General features: G+C 44.6%; 1 protein-coding gene across 1 annotated transcript in view; it reads left to right on the top strand.

The window, feature by feature from the left end:
- The first annotated feature begins 235 nt into the window (after nt 1–235).
- Nucleotides 236–13,393, top strand: part of LOC141192604 (death-associated protein kinase 1-like) — a 73,964-nt gene continuing 60,806 nt past the window's right edge. The window contains exons 1-4 of the mRNA XM_073662084.1: nt 236–363; nt 509–578; nt 819–908; nt 11,275–11,367. Of these exons, the coding sequence (XP_073518185.1) occupies nt 236–363; nt 509–578; nt 819–908; nt 11,275–11,367 (381 nt within the window). The remainder of the gene's footprint in view (nt 364–508; nt 579–818; nt 909–11,274; nt 11,368–13,393) is intronic.

A 13,393-nucleotide genomic window follows, 5' to 3' on the forward strand; every position in this document is an offset into this window, starting at 1 on the left:
CGTCGCGGGTCAAATATAATCACCCTGCGGGTTAGATTTGGCGCGTGGGCCGAGTTTGAGATGAGTGATCTAAGGTATCACACTAAATGGTACCAGTGGAATACAGGCAGTGATGAGCAGCATGGAAAGGTGGTGTGAACAGCCCGCCATGTGGACCATGTCACTTGTGCGCTCTTAGATTGGCCGGACAGCTGACAGGCATTATGTATTGATCTTCCGGAGCTTGTGTGCCATAATGCTTAATGGGAAAACATACTGTATTCCTCATGTATTTGGTGCACATCATCTTGCTGCATGTGGTATTGTGCTTGGCCGTCTCCAGAAGGAGCATTTTCTACTTCACAACAGAGTTAAATTCAATTAGTAGCTGCACATGTAAGTATAGGAAGCTGGAACGCTGTACTAATATTCATTGCACAGGGCACACAGGGAGGGTAAAGCTGGGTATTGTATGAATCCATCTTGTACTGTACGGTGCTGTGTTATTGATGGAGTTAATTTTCCAAAGTGGCAGTGTTCTTTTCACTTCGGTCCTGAGAGAAGCTGAACTCCATCTTACCTTGCAGCTTATTGCGGTGGTAATAACTGGCCTACATTCATGCCCCTGATGTCTCATTGCTGACACAGAGTAGAGAACATAAATCTCTCCTATTCCCGCTCTCAGTCATCTTTTTCAGTTCAGCGCTTTTATTACTTACAAAAACACTGCAGTGTGATTACATCTATTGTGAGGACTTTTATTCTCCAAATGCTTTAAATAAAACCCCCCAATGGGTGGAAAGTCGCAGCTGTTCTGACTCCTTGTTAACTTGTTACAGCCTAAAGATACACAACAAGCATTGAGCAGAAAAGCCTCTGCGGTGAACATGGAGAAATTCAAGAAGTTTGCAGCTCGAAGAAAATGGAAAGTATGTCTTTCTCGCTTTTTCTGTGGGTACATGCCACCAGGGTTTCATCTTTATATGGCATAATTTTATTGTTTCTTCGTGCCTATTTCTTATTTCCTGGAAAACATTATTTGGCTTGTTTCATGCGCACATCTAACAACTACACAGTACAGCTGGTGGGTTATGTCGATGGAGTATATTCACGAGAACATGGCCTATGACAAAGAGCCTGTCAGACTCTTTAGGATGTCACTGCTTATTATCTGGTTGGTAGGCCGCATGCACATTCAGTCCACAAAATCTATCTATCTATATCATAGTTATTTATCTCATAGTTGTCTACAGTACATATAAAAAGTCTACACACCCCTTTTGAAATGGCCATTTTTTTCTCATAAAAAAATCATACGAATATAAATAATTTCAGAACTTTTTCTACCTTTACTCTCACTCCTAATCTGTACAATTCAATTGAAAAATAAACAAATTTTTTTTGGGTGGAAAAATAAAAATAAAGAACTAACATGATGTGGTTGTATAAAAATGCACATGAAAGAGGAAAAGGAAGTCACAAGCTCACCTATGTTTCCCACTTGGGATTTTGGAGAGCCTGGAGCAGAAGCTGTTACAAGGTGTGATGGTTAGTTGGAAAAAAAGAGGTGAGGTTGTCCAGCTCGATACAAATGGGTTAAAGTTAGCACTTTATTTAAATCATTTAAAATTAATAGAAGGGTGGTGAAAGGATAGTGATATTGACGTGTTTCAAACGCTATATGCGTTTTTAATTACAATGAAATACCATGTATTTCATCATCATAAAGAATACATAGTGTTTGAAACGCGTTGATGATCAGTGTCCTTTCACCACTCCTCTATGACTTTTAAATGTTTCAAATCAAGTGCTAATTTTAACCTATTTGGATCAAACTGGACAACCTCACACCTTTTTCTTCAATAAATACGCACACCCTTAAACTCCTATGTTGTTGAAGTACTCTTTGAATTTATGACAGCCTTTGGTCTTTTTTGGTAGGAGTCTATCAACTTGGCACATCTACAAATTGCAATCTTTTCCCACTCTTCCTTGCAGTAGCGCTCCAAATCTATCAGATTGTGAGGGCATGTCCTGTGTACAGCCCTCTTCTGTTCAAACCACAGATTTTCAATTATATTTAGGTCTGGTCTCTGACTTGGCCATTTCAGAACCTTGATCTTCTCCTGTCGAAGCCATTCTCTTGTTGTTTTGGATGTATGCTTAGGGTCGTTGTTGTGCTGTATGGTGAAATTCATCTTCAGCTTTTTAGCAGCGGCCTGAAGTTTTTGATGCAAAATTGACTGATATTTGGAACTGTTCATTATTCCCTCCACTTTGAATAAAGCCCCAGTCCTAGCTATGGAAAAACAGCCCAAAAGCATAATGTCTCCACCATGCTTTACTGTGCTGTAGATATAGTGTTCTTTTGGTGATGCGCAGTGTTGACTTTTTGCCAAACATACCTTTTGGAATTATGGCCATAAAATTCAACCTTGCTCTCATCAGACCATAACACGTTTTCCCACATGCTTTTAGCAGACTTGATGTAGGTTTTGGCAGAACATAGGCGGGCTTGGATGTTTTTCTTTGTAAGAAAAGCCTTCTGTATTGCCACCCTACCCCACAGGCCAGACGTATGAAGAATGTGGGAGATTGTTGTCACATGCAATACACAATTAGTACTTTCTAGAAATTCCTGCAGCTCCTTTAATGTTGCTGTAGATCTCTTTGCTGCCTCCTGGACCAATTTTCTTCAGGTCTTTTCATTAGTTGTTGAAGGACCTCCAGTTTTAGGTAATTGTGGTGCCCCTTGGGGTTCGATCGCCACAGGGATACTGCACCTCTTTAATGGGGTGTGGTATCTCTCCTTCGAGGTAAGGATGGTGCAACTGTCAGGATCCCACCTCTACATCCAACACCACACTTCTCCCACCTGTAGTGGGGCTAATAGGCACCAATGTGCTGCCCCAGCCGGGATAATAGGAGATGGGGGAACCAAAAGATAGGGGGAACCATGTAGTGGGTCAGGGTGGAGGACATACATGTAGGTTACACTTAATAATTCATATTTAATAAACAGCCATCTTGGGCTTAATGTCTTTTGATTGTGATCTTCATCACTGAACGTGGCTTTCTGTGTGAACCTGCAGTTGATGGGGACACGGTCCTCGTACTCTGGCCTTGAGTCGAGGAGTGGGTTTGAGTTAACGGCTGTCTCAACCCGGTCAAGTTCCTTACCCAAGAAGGCCTGGAGCTTAGGAGTCTAGCTCCACAGCAAAAGGATCCCAGGGGGATGCAGACGGAGTGGTATACGCCACCTGTCCTCTCTATTCTAGCTTAGTCAGAGGGATTCCGGCTGCAAGAGGGGTACCAGCCCCTGACACCCGACTTTGCTACTTCACGTCCTAGTCGGGAAAGTCCGGAAGGCTCTGTGGATCCCACCGGGTAATAGACGGAGCGGAGTTGCCACCTGTACCCTTCTTCTGTGCATAGTCCAGAGGGAGACCTGGCCTTTCAACACACACACGGACAGGAGAGGACGCAGTTTGAAGTCTAGGAACACTCTGGTGTGGAGTCCTGACTAAAGCACCTGAACTGCTCGGAGGTTGTTGGACCCCCGGTGCTGGTGGCCACAGAGCCCCGTGAGGAGCAGGGAGAAGCCTTGCAGCTGCATGCTCTACCGTGAGTAAAAACCCTGGAAGTCAACCCCTATGGCCTCCGGTCTCTTTATTTCTGCACCGCACAGCACCAGAGCTCCTCCACTATGACTCCCTCCATCCGCATCTCTGTCCTGAGGCCTTGCTCCGCCTGTGTGGAGTAGTATCAACTCCGGCTGCCACAACATCCTTCCTCAGAGGACTGCAGCAGCGCTGGTGGCCATCACCAGGTTCCACAGGTGGCGTAGTCGATAGCAACCACTCAACCCTGATAGCCCATTAACTTTTATGTGACGGCCCTGGGCACGGAGCGGGTCCTGGCCACGACTGCCTCCCCAACATTTGACCCAGCTCCGAGTACCCCATTTCCCAGGGAGGGCTGTGAGCATCACAACATGTCAAATTTAACCACTTCGCACCAGAGCCTGTTTTTGCCTTCGTGACCAGGCCAATTTTTTCAATTCTGACCACTGTCACTTTATGAAGTAATTACTCTGGAACGCTTCAACGGATTCCCCTGATTCTGAGACTGTTTTCTCATGACATATTGTACTTCTTGACAGTGGTAAAATTTCTTCGATATCACTTGCGTTTATTTGTGAAAAAATCGGAAATTTGGCGAAAATTTTGAAAATTTTGCTATTTTCAAACTTTGAATTTTCATGCCCTTAAATCAGACAGATACAGTACAGACCAAAAGTTTGGACACACCTTCTCATTTAAAGATTTTTCTGTATTTTCATGACTATGAAAATTGTACATTCACACTGAAGGCATCAAAACTATGAATTAACACATGTAGAATTATATACTTAACAAAAAAGTGTGAAACAACTGAAAATATGTCTTATATTCTAGGTTCTTCAAAGTAGCCACGTTTTGCTTTGATGACTGCTTTGCACACTCTTGGCATTCTCTTGATGAGCTTCAAGAGGTAGTCACCGGAAATGGTCTTCCAACAATCTTGAAGGAGTTCCTAGAGATGCTTAGCACTTGTTGGCCCTTTTGACTTCACTCTGCGGTCCAGCTCACCCCAAACCATCTCGATTGGGTTCAGGTCTGGTGACTGTGGAGGCCAGGTCATCTGGCGTAGCACCCCATCACTCTCGTTCTTGGTCAAATAGCCCTTACACAGCCTGGAGGTGTGTTTGGGGTCATTGTCCTGTTGAAAAATAAATGATGGTCCAACTAAACGGAAACCGGATGGAATAGCATGCCGCTGCAAGATGCTCTGGTAGCCATGCTGGTTCAGTATGCCTTCAATTTTGAATAAATCCCCAACAGTGTCACCAGCAAAGCACCCCCACACCATCACACCTCCTCCTCCATGCTTCACGGTGGGAACCAGGTATGTAGAGTCCATCCGTTCACCTTTTCTGCGTCGCACAAAGACATGGTGGTTGGAACCAAAGATCTCAAATTTGGACTCATCAGACCAAAGCACAGATTTCCACTGGTCTAATGTCCATTCCTTGTGTTCTTTAGCCCAAACAAATCTCTTCTGCTTGTTGCCTGTCCTTACCAGTGGTTTCCTAGCAGCTATTTTACTATGAAGGCCTGCTACACAAAGTCTCCTCTTAACAGTTGTTGAAGAGTTGTGTCTGCTGCTAGAACTCTGTGTGGCATTGACCTGGTCTCTAATCTGAGCTGCTGTTAACCTGCGATTTCTGAGGCTGGTGACTCGGATAAACTTATCCTCAGAAGCAGAGGTGACTCTTGGTCTTCCTTTCCTGGGGCGGTCCTCAAGTGAGCCAGTTTCTTTGTAGTGCTTGATGGATTTTGCAACTGCACTTGGTGACACTTTCAAAGTTCTCCCAATTTTTCGGACTGACTGACCATCATTTCTTAAAGTAATGATGGCCACTCGTTTTTCTTTACTTAGCTGCTTTTTTCTTGCCATAATACAAATTCTAACAGTCTATTCAGTAGGACTATCAGCTGTGTATCCACCAGACTTCTGCACAACACAACTGATGGTCCCAACCCCATTTATAAGGCAAGAAATCCCACTTATTAAACCTGACAGGGCACACCTGTGAAGTAAAAACCATTTCCGGTGACTACCTCTTGAAGCTCATCAAGAGAATGCCAAGAGTGTGCAAAGCAGTCATCAAAACAAAAGGTGGCTACTTTGAAGAACCTAGAATATAAGACATATTTTCAGTTGTTTCACACTTTTTTTGTTAAGTATATAATTCTACATGTGTTAATTCATAGTTTTGATGCCTTCAGTGTGAATGTACAATTTTCATAGTCATGAAAATACAGAAATTTCTTTAAATGAGAAGGTGTGTCCAAACTTTTGGTCTGTACTGTATGTCACACAAAATAGTTAATAAATAACATTTCCCACATGTCTACTTTGCATCAGCTCAATTCTGGAACCAAAATGTTTTTTTGTTAGGAAGCTATAAGGGTTAAAAGTTGACCAGCGATTTCTCATTTTTCCAACAAAATTTACAAAATCATTTTTTTAGGGACCACATCACATTTAAAGTCACTTTGAGAGGTCTTTATGACAGAAAATACCCAAAAGTGACACTATTCTAAAAACTGCACCCCTCAAGGTGCTCAAAACCACATTCAAGAACTTTATTAACCCTTCAGGTGCTTCACAGGAATTTTGGGAATGTGGAAGGAAAAAATGAACATTTAACTTTTTTCACACAAATGTTAATTTAGACCCAATTTTTTTTAATTTCGCAGGGGTAACAAGAAAAAATGGACCCCAAAATTTGTTGTGCAATTTCCCCTGGGCACGCAGATACCCCATATGTGGGGATAAACCACTATTTGGGCGCACGGCAGGGCTCGGAAGGGAAGGAGCGCCATTTGACTTTTTGATTGTAAAATTTGCTTGAATAATTAGCGGACGCCATGTTGCGTTTGGAGAGCCCCTGTGTGCCTAAACATTGGAGCTCCCACACAAGTGACCTCATTTTAGAAACTAGACCCCCCAAGGCACCTATCTAGATGCATAGTGAGCACTTGGAACCCCCAGGTGCTTCACAAATTTATATGTAAAAATGAAAAAGTGGAAAAAAAAACACTTTTTTATTTTTACGGATTAATTTGTGAAGCACCTATGGGTTTCAAGTGCTCGCTATGCATCTATATAGGTGCCTTGGGGGGTCTAGTTTCCAAAATGGGGTCACTTGTGGGGGAGCTCCAATGTTTAGGCACACAGGGGCTCTCCAAACGCGACATGGTGTCCGCTAACAAATTGAATGGAAAATCGCTGTGAGGGATCTGTCCCCGGGAAATGCTGGCCCGGTACAATTCGAGGTTCTTCAGTTCCAGAAGTAGTGGGGCCCGCTCCGCCGCCACTGACAAATATCAGGGCCTTGATAACGGTCTCCTGGAAGTGAAGGTACGACGCAGAAGTCTGGCCTGCACATTTTGACAGAAGGAAAGCGTTGTGCATTGCCATCTGAACAATGTGCACGGCCAGCTTCTTATACCATACCTTGGCCTTTCTCAAAGCACTGTACGGCTGGAGGACTTGATCGGAGAGATCAACTCCCTCAATGTACTTGTTGTACCCCTCTACACAGTCTGGTTTGGCGACCTGTGTAGTGGAACCTCTTACAGTGCTGAGGGTGCTGCCATCACCATGTATGGTGGTCAAGAGAAGGACATCCCTCTTGTCCTTGTACTTGACCCCCAATAGGTGGTTGCTACATTGGGCTCTGCTCTCACCCCTTCTGAGCAGCTGCCCAATTAGCGTCTTTGGGAGGCCTTTCTGATTTTTGCGGACAGTACCGCAAGCTGCGGTATGTCGCGCAGAGAGGGACTTGAAGAGCGGGATACTTGTATAAAAGTTATCCACGTACAGGTGATAACCTTTATCCAGCAGTGGGTGCACTAAGTCCCACACAATTTTCCCACTCACTCCCAGAACAGGGGGGCATTCAGGTGGTTCAATCCGGGAGTCCTTCCCTTCATAAACTCTAAACTTGTGAGTGTACCCTGAGGTACTCTCACAAAGTTTATACAGCTTGATCCCGTACCTGGACCTTTTACTGGGCAGGTACTGCCGGAATCCAAGCCGCCCCTTAAAAGAAATTAAGGACTCATCCACGCAGATGTCCCTTTGGGGCATGTACACTTCACCAAACTTGTTGTTGAAGTGCTCGATGACCGGCCGAACTTTGAAAAGACAAATCAAAGTTCGGGTCATCGCGTGCAGGACACCTTGCATTATCTTGGTAATGCAAGAACTTGTGGATGGCCTCAAAACGTGTCCAGGTCATGACCATTCGGAACACTGGAGTGTTATACAAAACGTCAACACTCCAGTATTGCCGAACCTCTGTTTTTTTCAGGATCCCCATATAAAGGACCAGGCCCCAAAACTTCATCATTTCTTCTGCGTCCACAGGAGACCAGTTAGAAAATGATGAAGAGGGGTTTTGTTCCAAAAATTGATGAGCATACAAATTATTTTGGCCCACCATGAGGTTTATAAAATCCTCAGAGAAAAAGACTTTATTTAGAGTGTGTGTGTGTCAGTGTGCTTGGTGTGAACTTTTTTTTTATGAAATAAAAAAGAGAAAAAAAGGAACTACCGTAGGTGGTGCAAACAGCGAGCACGCGTGCGGATCGGTGAACTATGTCACCAATCAACTCTCGGCAGCTGCTGGGTGTGTGCGCGGATTTGGTGCAAAGGTGGGGGGGGGACTTGACAGGGACAAGAAAAAGTCCTGAAAAGCAGCGAGCACGGACGTTGATCAGTGACGTAGACACTGCTCAGCGCTCGGCCGCTGTAGGACGCACGAAAAAAAAAAAAAAAACTGGGGGGGAGGAGGATTGGGGGAAAAGGAGGGGGGGGAAGGAGGGGGAGAGAGGGGTGGATGAGGGGAGAACAGAGATGGACTTACCAAAGTCTTCTCTGTGCTTCTTTCAGCAGGATCAGCAGCAGGTTCTGGAAGAGGCTCTGGAGCAGGATCCGCAGCAGCAGGATAAGGAGCTGGAGACCCAGCAACCTGGAGACAGCAGCAGGATGCTGGAGCAGGAGATCCAGGACCCTGGAGACAACAGCAGGACGCCGGAGCAGGAGATCCAGGACCCTGGAGACAGCAGCAGGACACCGGAGCAGGAGATCCAGGACCCTGGAGACAGCAGCAGGACGCCGGAGCAGGAGATGCAGGACCCTGAAGACGGCAGCAGGACGCCGGAGCAGGAGATGCAGGACCCTGGAGACAGCAGCAGGACGCCGGAGCAGGAGATCCAGGACCCTGGAGACCGCAGCAGGATGCCGGAGCAGCAGCAGCGACAGGAGCAGGTAGGAGAAAGGTCTTGTAGTGTAACAGAAGATTCTGTGGCACTACAAGGCCCAGGACAGTGCAGATCAGAAGTGACCGCTCTGTAGAAATCCTCACCAAGTGTGAGGATCTGCAGGGCGGTCACTGGGGGGTGACAGGGTGGTGACAGGCAGGTCACAGGCCGGTCACCACCCGGTCACCTCCCGGTCATGTACTCTGATTGGTGCGATCGATGATGACATCAATCGCACCAATCAGAGATGGCTGGGGCCTGGGCAACATCACTGGGGGACACAGGGAGGTGACAGGCAGGTCACCTGTGTTCAGGTACTCTGATTGGAGTGATCGATGTCATCATCGATCGCTCCAATCAGAGCTGGCTGGGGTTTCTATTACATCACAGGGGGTCATGGGGAGGTGACAGGCAGGTCACAAGCCGGTCACCGCCCCGCGACCGCCCTGTTAGCACGCGGTCCCGCTGTGATCGGTGCGATCGATTCAATCGGCGATCGCACAGATCCTAGCAGTTTGAGGAGAGGGCTGGGGTTACTAGGCAACAGTCTAGGATCGGTGCTCTTAGGAGCACCGATCCTAGGCTGCACATCACTGTTTCAGGCAATCTGATTGCCGGAAACAGTGAGAAATGCTGTGATTGGCTGTTCAGAATTGAACAGCCAATCACAGCGATCGTGGGTGGGAAGGGGCGGCGACACCCCCCCGAGATGCCGGCGCCATCTACCCTAAGGTAAGATGGCACCGGAATTTTAATGCTGTCACCGCGACTTAGGTCACGGTGCCGCATTAAATATAGGGCGTATTAATACATATCTGGTCCATAAGGCCCAGGGCACAGATACGTACTAATACGTCCTATGTCGTAAAGGGGTTAATTTTTATTTTTCTAATCACTGATCTCATCCAATGTAATAGACATGTTTTTCATTGGATGAGATCTTTGCAGACCGTTTTACACTGTCTGTCTCCTGCTGAACTCAGCTGCAGCCTGAGCTCAGCAGGACACCATATATGGCAGATCTGGAGGCGGTCATGTGACCTCCAACTGCCATAAAAACGGCAGTTCCTGGAAGGCATCAGGGGGCCGTCGGAGAGGTAAGTGGACGACCCCCTCTATTTCTATAGATCGCGGCATATAGAAGATAGCAAAGGGTTAACATAATTGGGACCAATCAGGTCCTGATGATGTCCCCTGTCAGAGCTGTCGCTCTGAACAGCAACCGCAGCACTTGCAGGACACTGGGGGTCCTGAGGGCTGCGGGACCACTGACCGTTATTAAACGTCGGCGCTGCCTGGGCTCTGTTTATGTACAGTGGGCGGTCGGGAAGCGGTTAAGCCACTTCTGGATGTCCGTCTTCAGTGTTCAATGGTATATCTAATGACTTGGAAATGTTTTTGTACTCTTCTCCTGATTGATAACGTTCATCATTGAGATCCATTTGTTGTGTTAGCTGTTTATGGACCATGGTTTCTGTGTAAAATGCCACAAAGAAAATATCAGGAAAATCCTATTAAAACAGCAAAACTTTATATGGGGTTAATCAGAATCACTTTAAATTATGTCAGCTATGTACTGACTACTATTTAAGATGATTTATAAGAGGGTGTTCACACTGATGCAACCACATTATTTTAATTTGGTTATTTTTATTTCTCCCCTCAAAATGATTTGTTTCTCAATAGATTTGTACAGATTAAGGGAGGGCTTTACGGACATGTCCACAAGTATTTACTGCAGACTTTTCTGTAACAAAAACGTGTCTCTTTAAAGGAAAAACGCATAAAATACTCCTGTTTTTGAGTGTGTTTTGATGCATTTTTTACCATTATTTGGAAGGGGTGAGAAACACTGCAAAAACGATGAAAGAATTGACATGCTGCAGATTTTAGACTTCTTCAAATCTGCAGGAAAAAATAGGCAACATATTGATGAGATTTCAGAAATCTCATTCACTTTGCTGGGAAAGTAAAATGCTGCTTTTTTCACAGAATAAAAAAAAACGCAACGTGTGTATGAGATTTCAGAAATCATGTGAATATACCCTGAAGGTGGAAAAAGTTCTGAAATGATTTTTTGGTATGATTTTTTTGATCTACCAGACACCTGGCATTTTAACAGGGGTGTGCAGACTTTTAATATCCACTGTATCTATGCTTGTCATAGACATATATGTACAAACGCCATACAACAGTGCTCTACAAACCATTGTATACATGAATTGTACTATTGCAACACACATGAAAATGCGAGGATCTTTGCACACATTTTGTGATTTATCGGTTTCATGTCCATCTCAAGTCTGTATATCTATTTCATGTTTGTCTATCTTTTTATCTGTTACATTTGTATAAATTACTTGGCATTGAACACTGTTTCTCATGCATTCAGTCCATATCTTTTAATTTTCTTTTCAAGCAATCTGTCCGTTTGATATCCCTGTGCCAAAGACTGTCAAGATCATTCTTGTCAAGAAGCAACATGAGTATAGCTCGAAGCGATGACACTCTCGTAAGTAATCAATCTGTATGAGAAAATCGTTTTAGCCATGTAATATCTCAAAACTTAATAAAAAAAAAATATATACCCTAGCTCCAGCATACTACAGCGACCTCTGGATTCAGCCCTAAACAAGGTCCTGCACACCCAACATTGTAGAAGCAATACTCACATTGTTTTTAGAGCAATATATGGCCGCAAAGCGCCTTTACTAGTTCTAATGCATAAACGACATTATTAACCTTCAGTGAGGTTACAGCCTTCTAACATTTATGGAGACTCGCTGAACAAAACAAGACATTTGGCGCACACAGACTTGACTGTTTTTGACTGATATGCTTTAATATATGCTGAAACTTTTTTTTATTTTTTCTGAGACCTCATGCAAGGGCCAAATCACCTATTGGGGGCCCATTTATTTTCCTGCAAATTAGCAGGACCAAGCCCTTTTAGCTAATCCAAGACAGATCACGTAGCAATAACCTGTTAAATATCATTCTTAGCATTATTAAAAGGGATTTTTCCAATAAGTCATTATTCATATGTCACAAGGATATGCATTCAATTGTTTAGAGGTCATCTGACTACTAGGACCCTTACCAATTGTCAGGATTCAAGGATCCTTTACATTTTATATAGAGAAAGCAGATACAGATATGTATACTATAGGAGCCTATTCTGTTTGACAGATGTTATTTTAATGGGCGTCTGTAAGTAGGATAAAACCCCCACACGAAGCGCATATATTGGCATGAAGATCTCTGAAATGTAACTCTATCAACTCCTTTCTATGTTCTATCTGTTCTTACATTCCTGAATAATTAGTGTTTAATATGCAAATGAGGCATTAAGTGCTCTAGGCGTGACTGGGCACTTTAGGAGCCACCGCCTTCAGAGGTTGTTTCCCACCAAGTATCAGCTTCTTTAGCTTGCTTGATAGCTCATGGTCTGTGCGACATCAGGCACCAAGCAAGAAAGTGAGACACTGAGCTATCAATCAATCAAAAGAAGCTAAGGCTGGGTGAGAAACTGCCTCTGGAGTCAGTGGCTCCTTAAGTGCTCAGTCACGCTTGATAGCACTTAATACCATATTTGCATATTAATTAGGACACTAATTACTCAGGAATGCAGAAATAGATTGAAATGTAAATAGCCCCCGTCACACTACGCGAGATCGCTAGTTTTGTGACGCAACAGCAACCTCAGCAGCGATCTCGCTACGTTTGACACTTAGCAGTGACGTGTCAAAATGGCCTGGACCATTTTTTGATCGTTGAGGTCCCGCTGGGTAGCATGACACCTTACCAACAACCTCGTTGGCGACTCTGAACTGAGACACATAGGCGTGCATTTGCTTTGCATCGTTATACAGGTCGCTACGGGTCGCCGTATCGTTGCTGCATCGTTGGGAAGATCTGACTGTTTGACATCTCACCAGCGACCACATAGCGACGCAGCAACGATCTCTGCCAGGTCGTATCGTTGTGGGGATCGCTGTAGCGTCGCTAAGTGTGACGGTACCTTATCGCCTCCTTTACATCTTCTAAGACCTGTATGCCCATATATGTAGATTGGGAGATGGGTTCATCTTATGGACAGATTTTGTTTTTTAAAGCTATCTGCACACAGCATCTTTTTCTTAGGCAAAGCCGATTTAGGGAATCGCTGACTGTCATTTTCTTGAAGCGGCATTGCCAGTGTTTTTGCTGCACCTTTTACTCTATACTGTGAAGAATGACAATGTCACTTCTTTTAACGCCTTCTGGGTTTCCAAACTGTGAAGCGGTCAAAAGATATGATATAAGATGGGACACATACACTGCAATGTTGTCTTCACATTCTATGCATTATGATCATTTTATGGGGGCGCTTTTTCAGGTGGATTCCTAGTGGAATCTGCCTAAAAAAGATGTTGTGTGCACTTAGCTTAAGGAGTGCTATGCTTTGGACAGTCCCTGCTTGTCAGCATGGTCCTTGATCAGAAGCGGAGTATCAGCCTTCTGGAATCCCAATAGATGTCTGCTGGGAAATCTGGCAA

Source organism: Phyllobates terribilis, unplaced genomic scaffold (assembly GCF_046119375.1).
Source record: "Phyllobates terribilis strain yellow unplaced genomic scaffold, ASM4611937v1 Scaffold_1__5_contigs__length_1240528914, whole genome shotgun sequence".
Classification (NCBI taxonomy): domain Eukaryota; kingdom Metazoa; phylum Chordata; class Amphibia; order Anura; family Dendrobatidae; genus Phyllobates; species Phyllobates terribilis.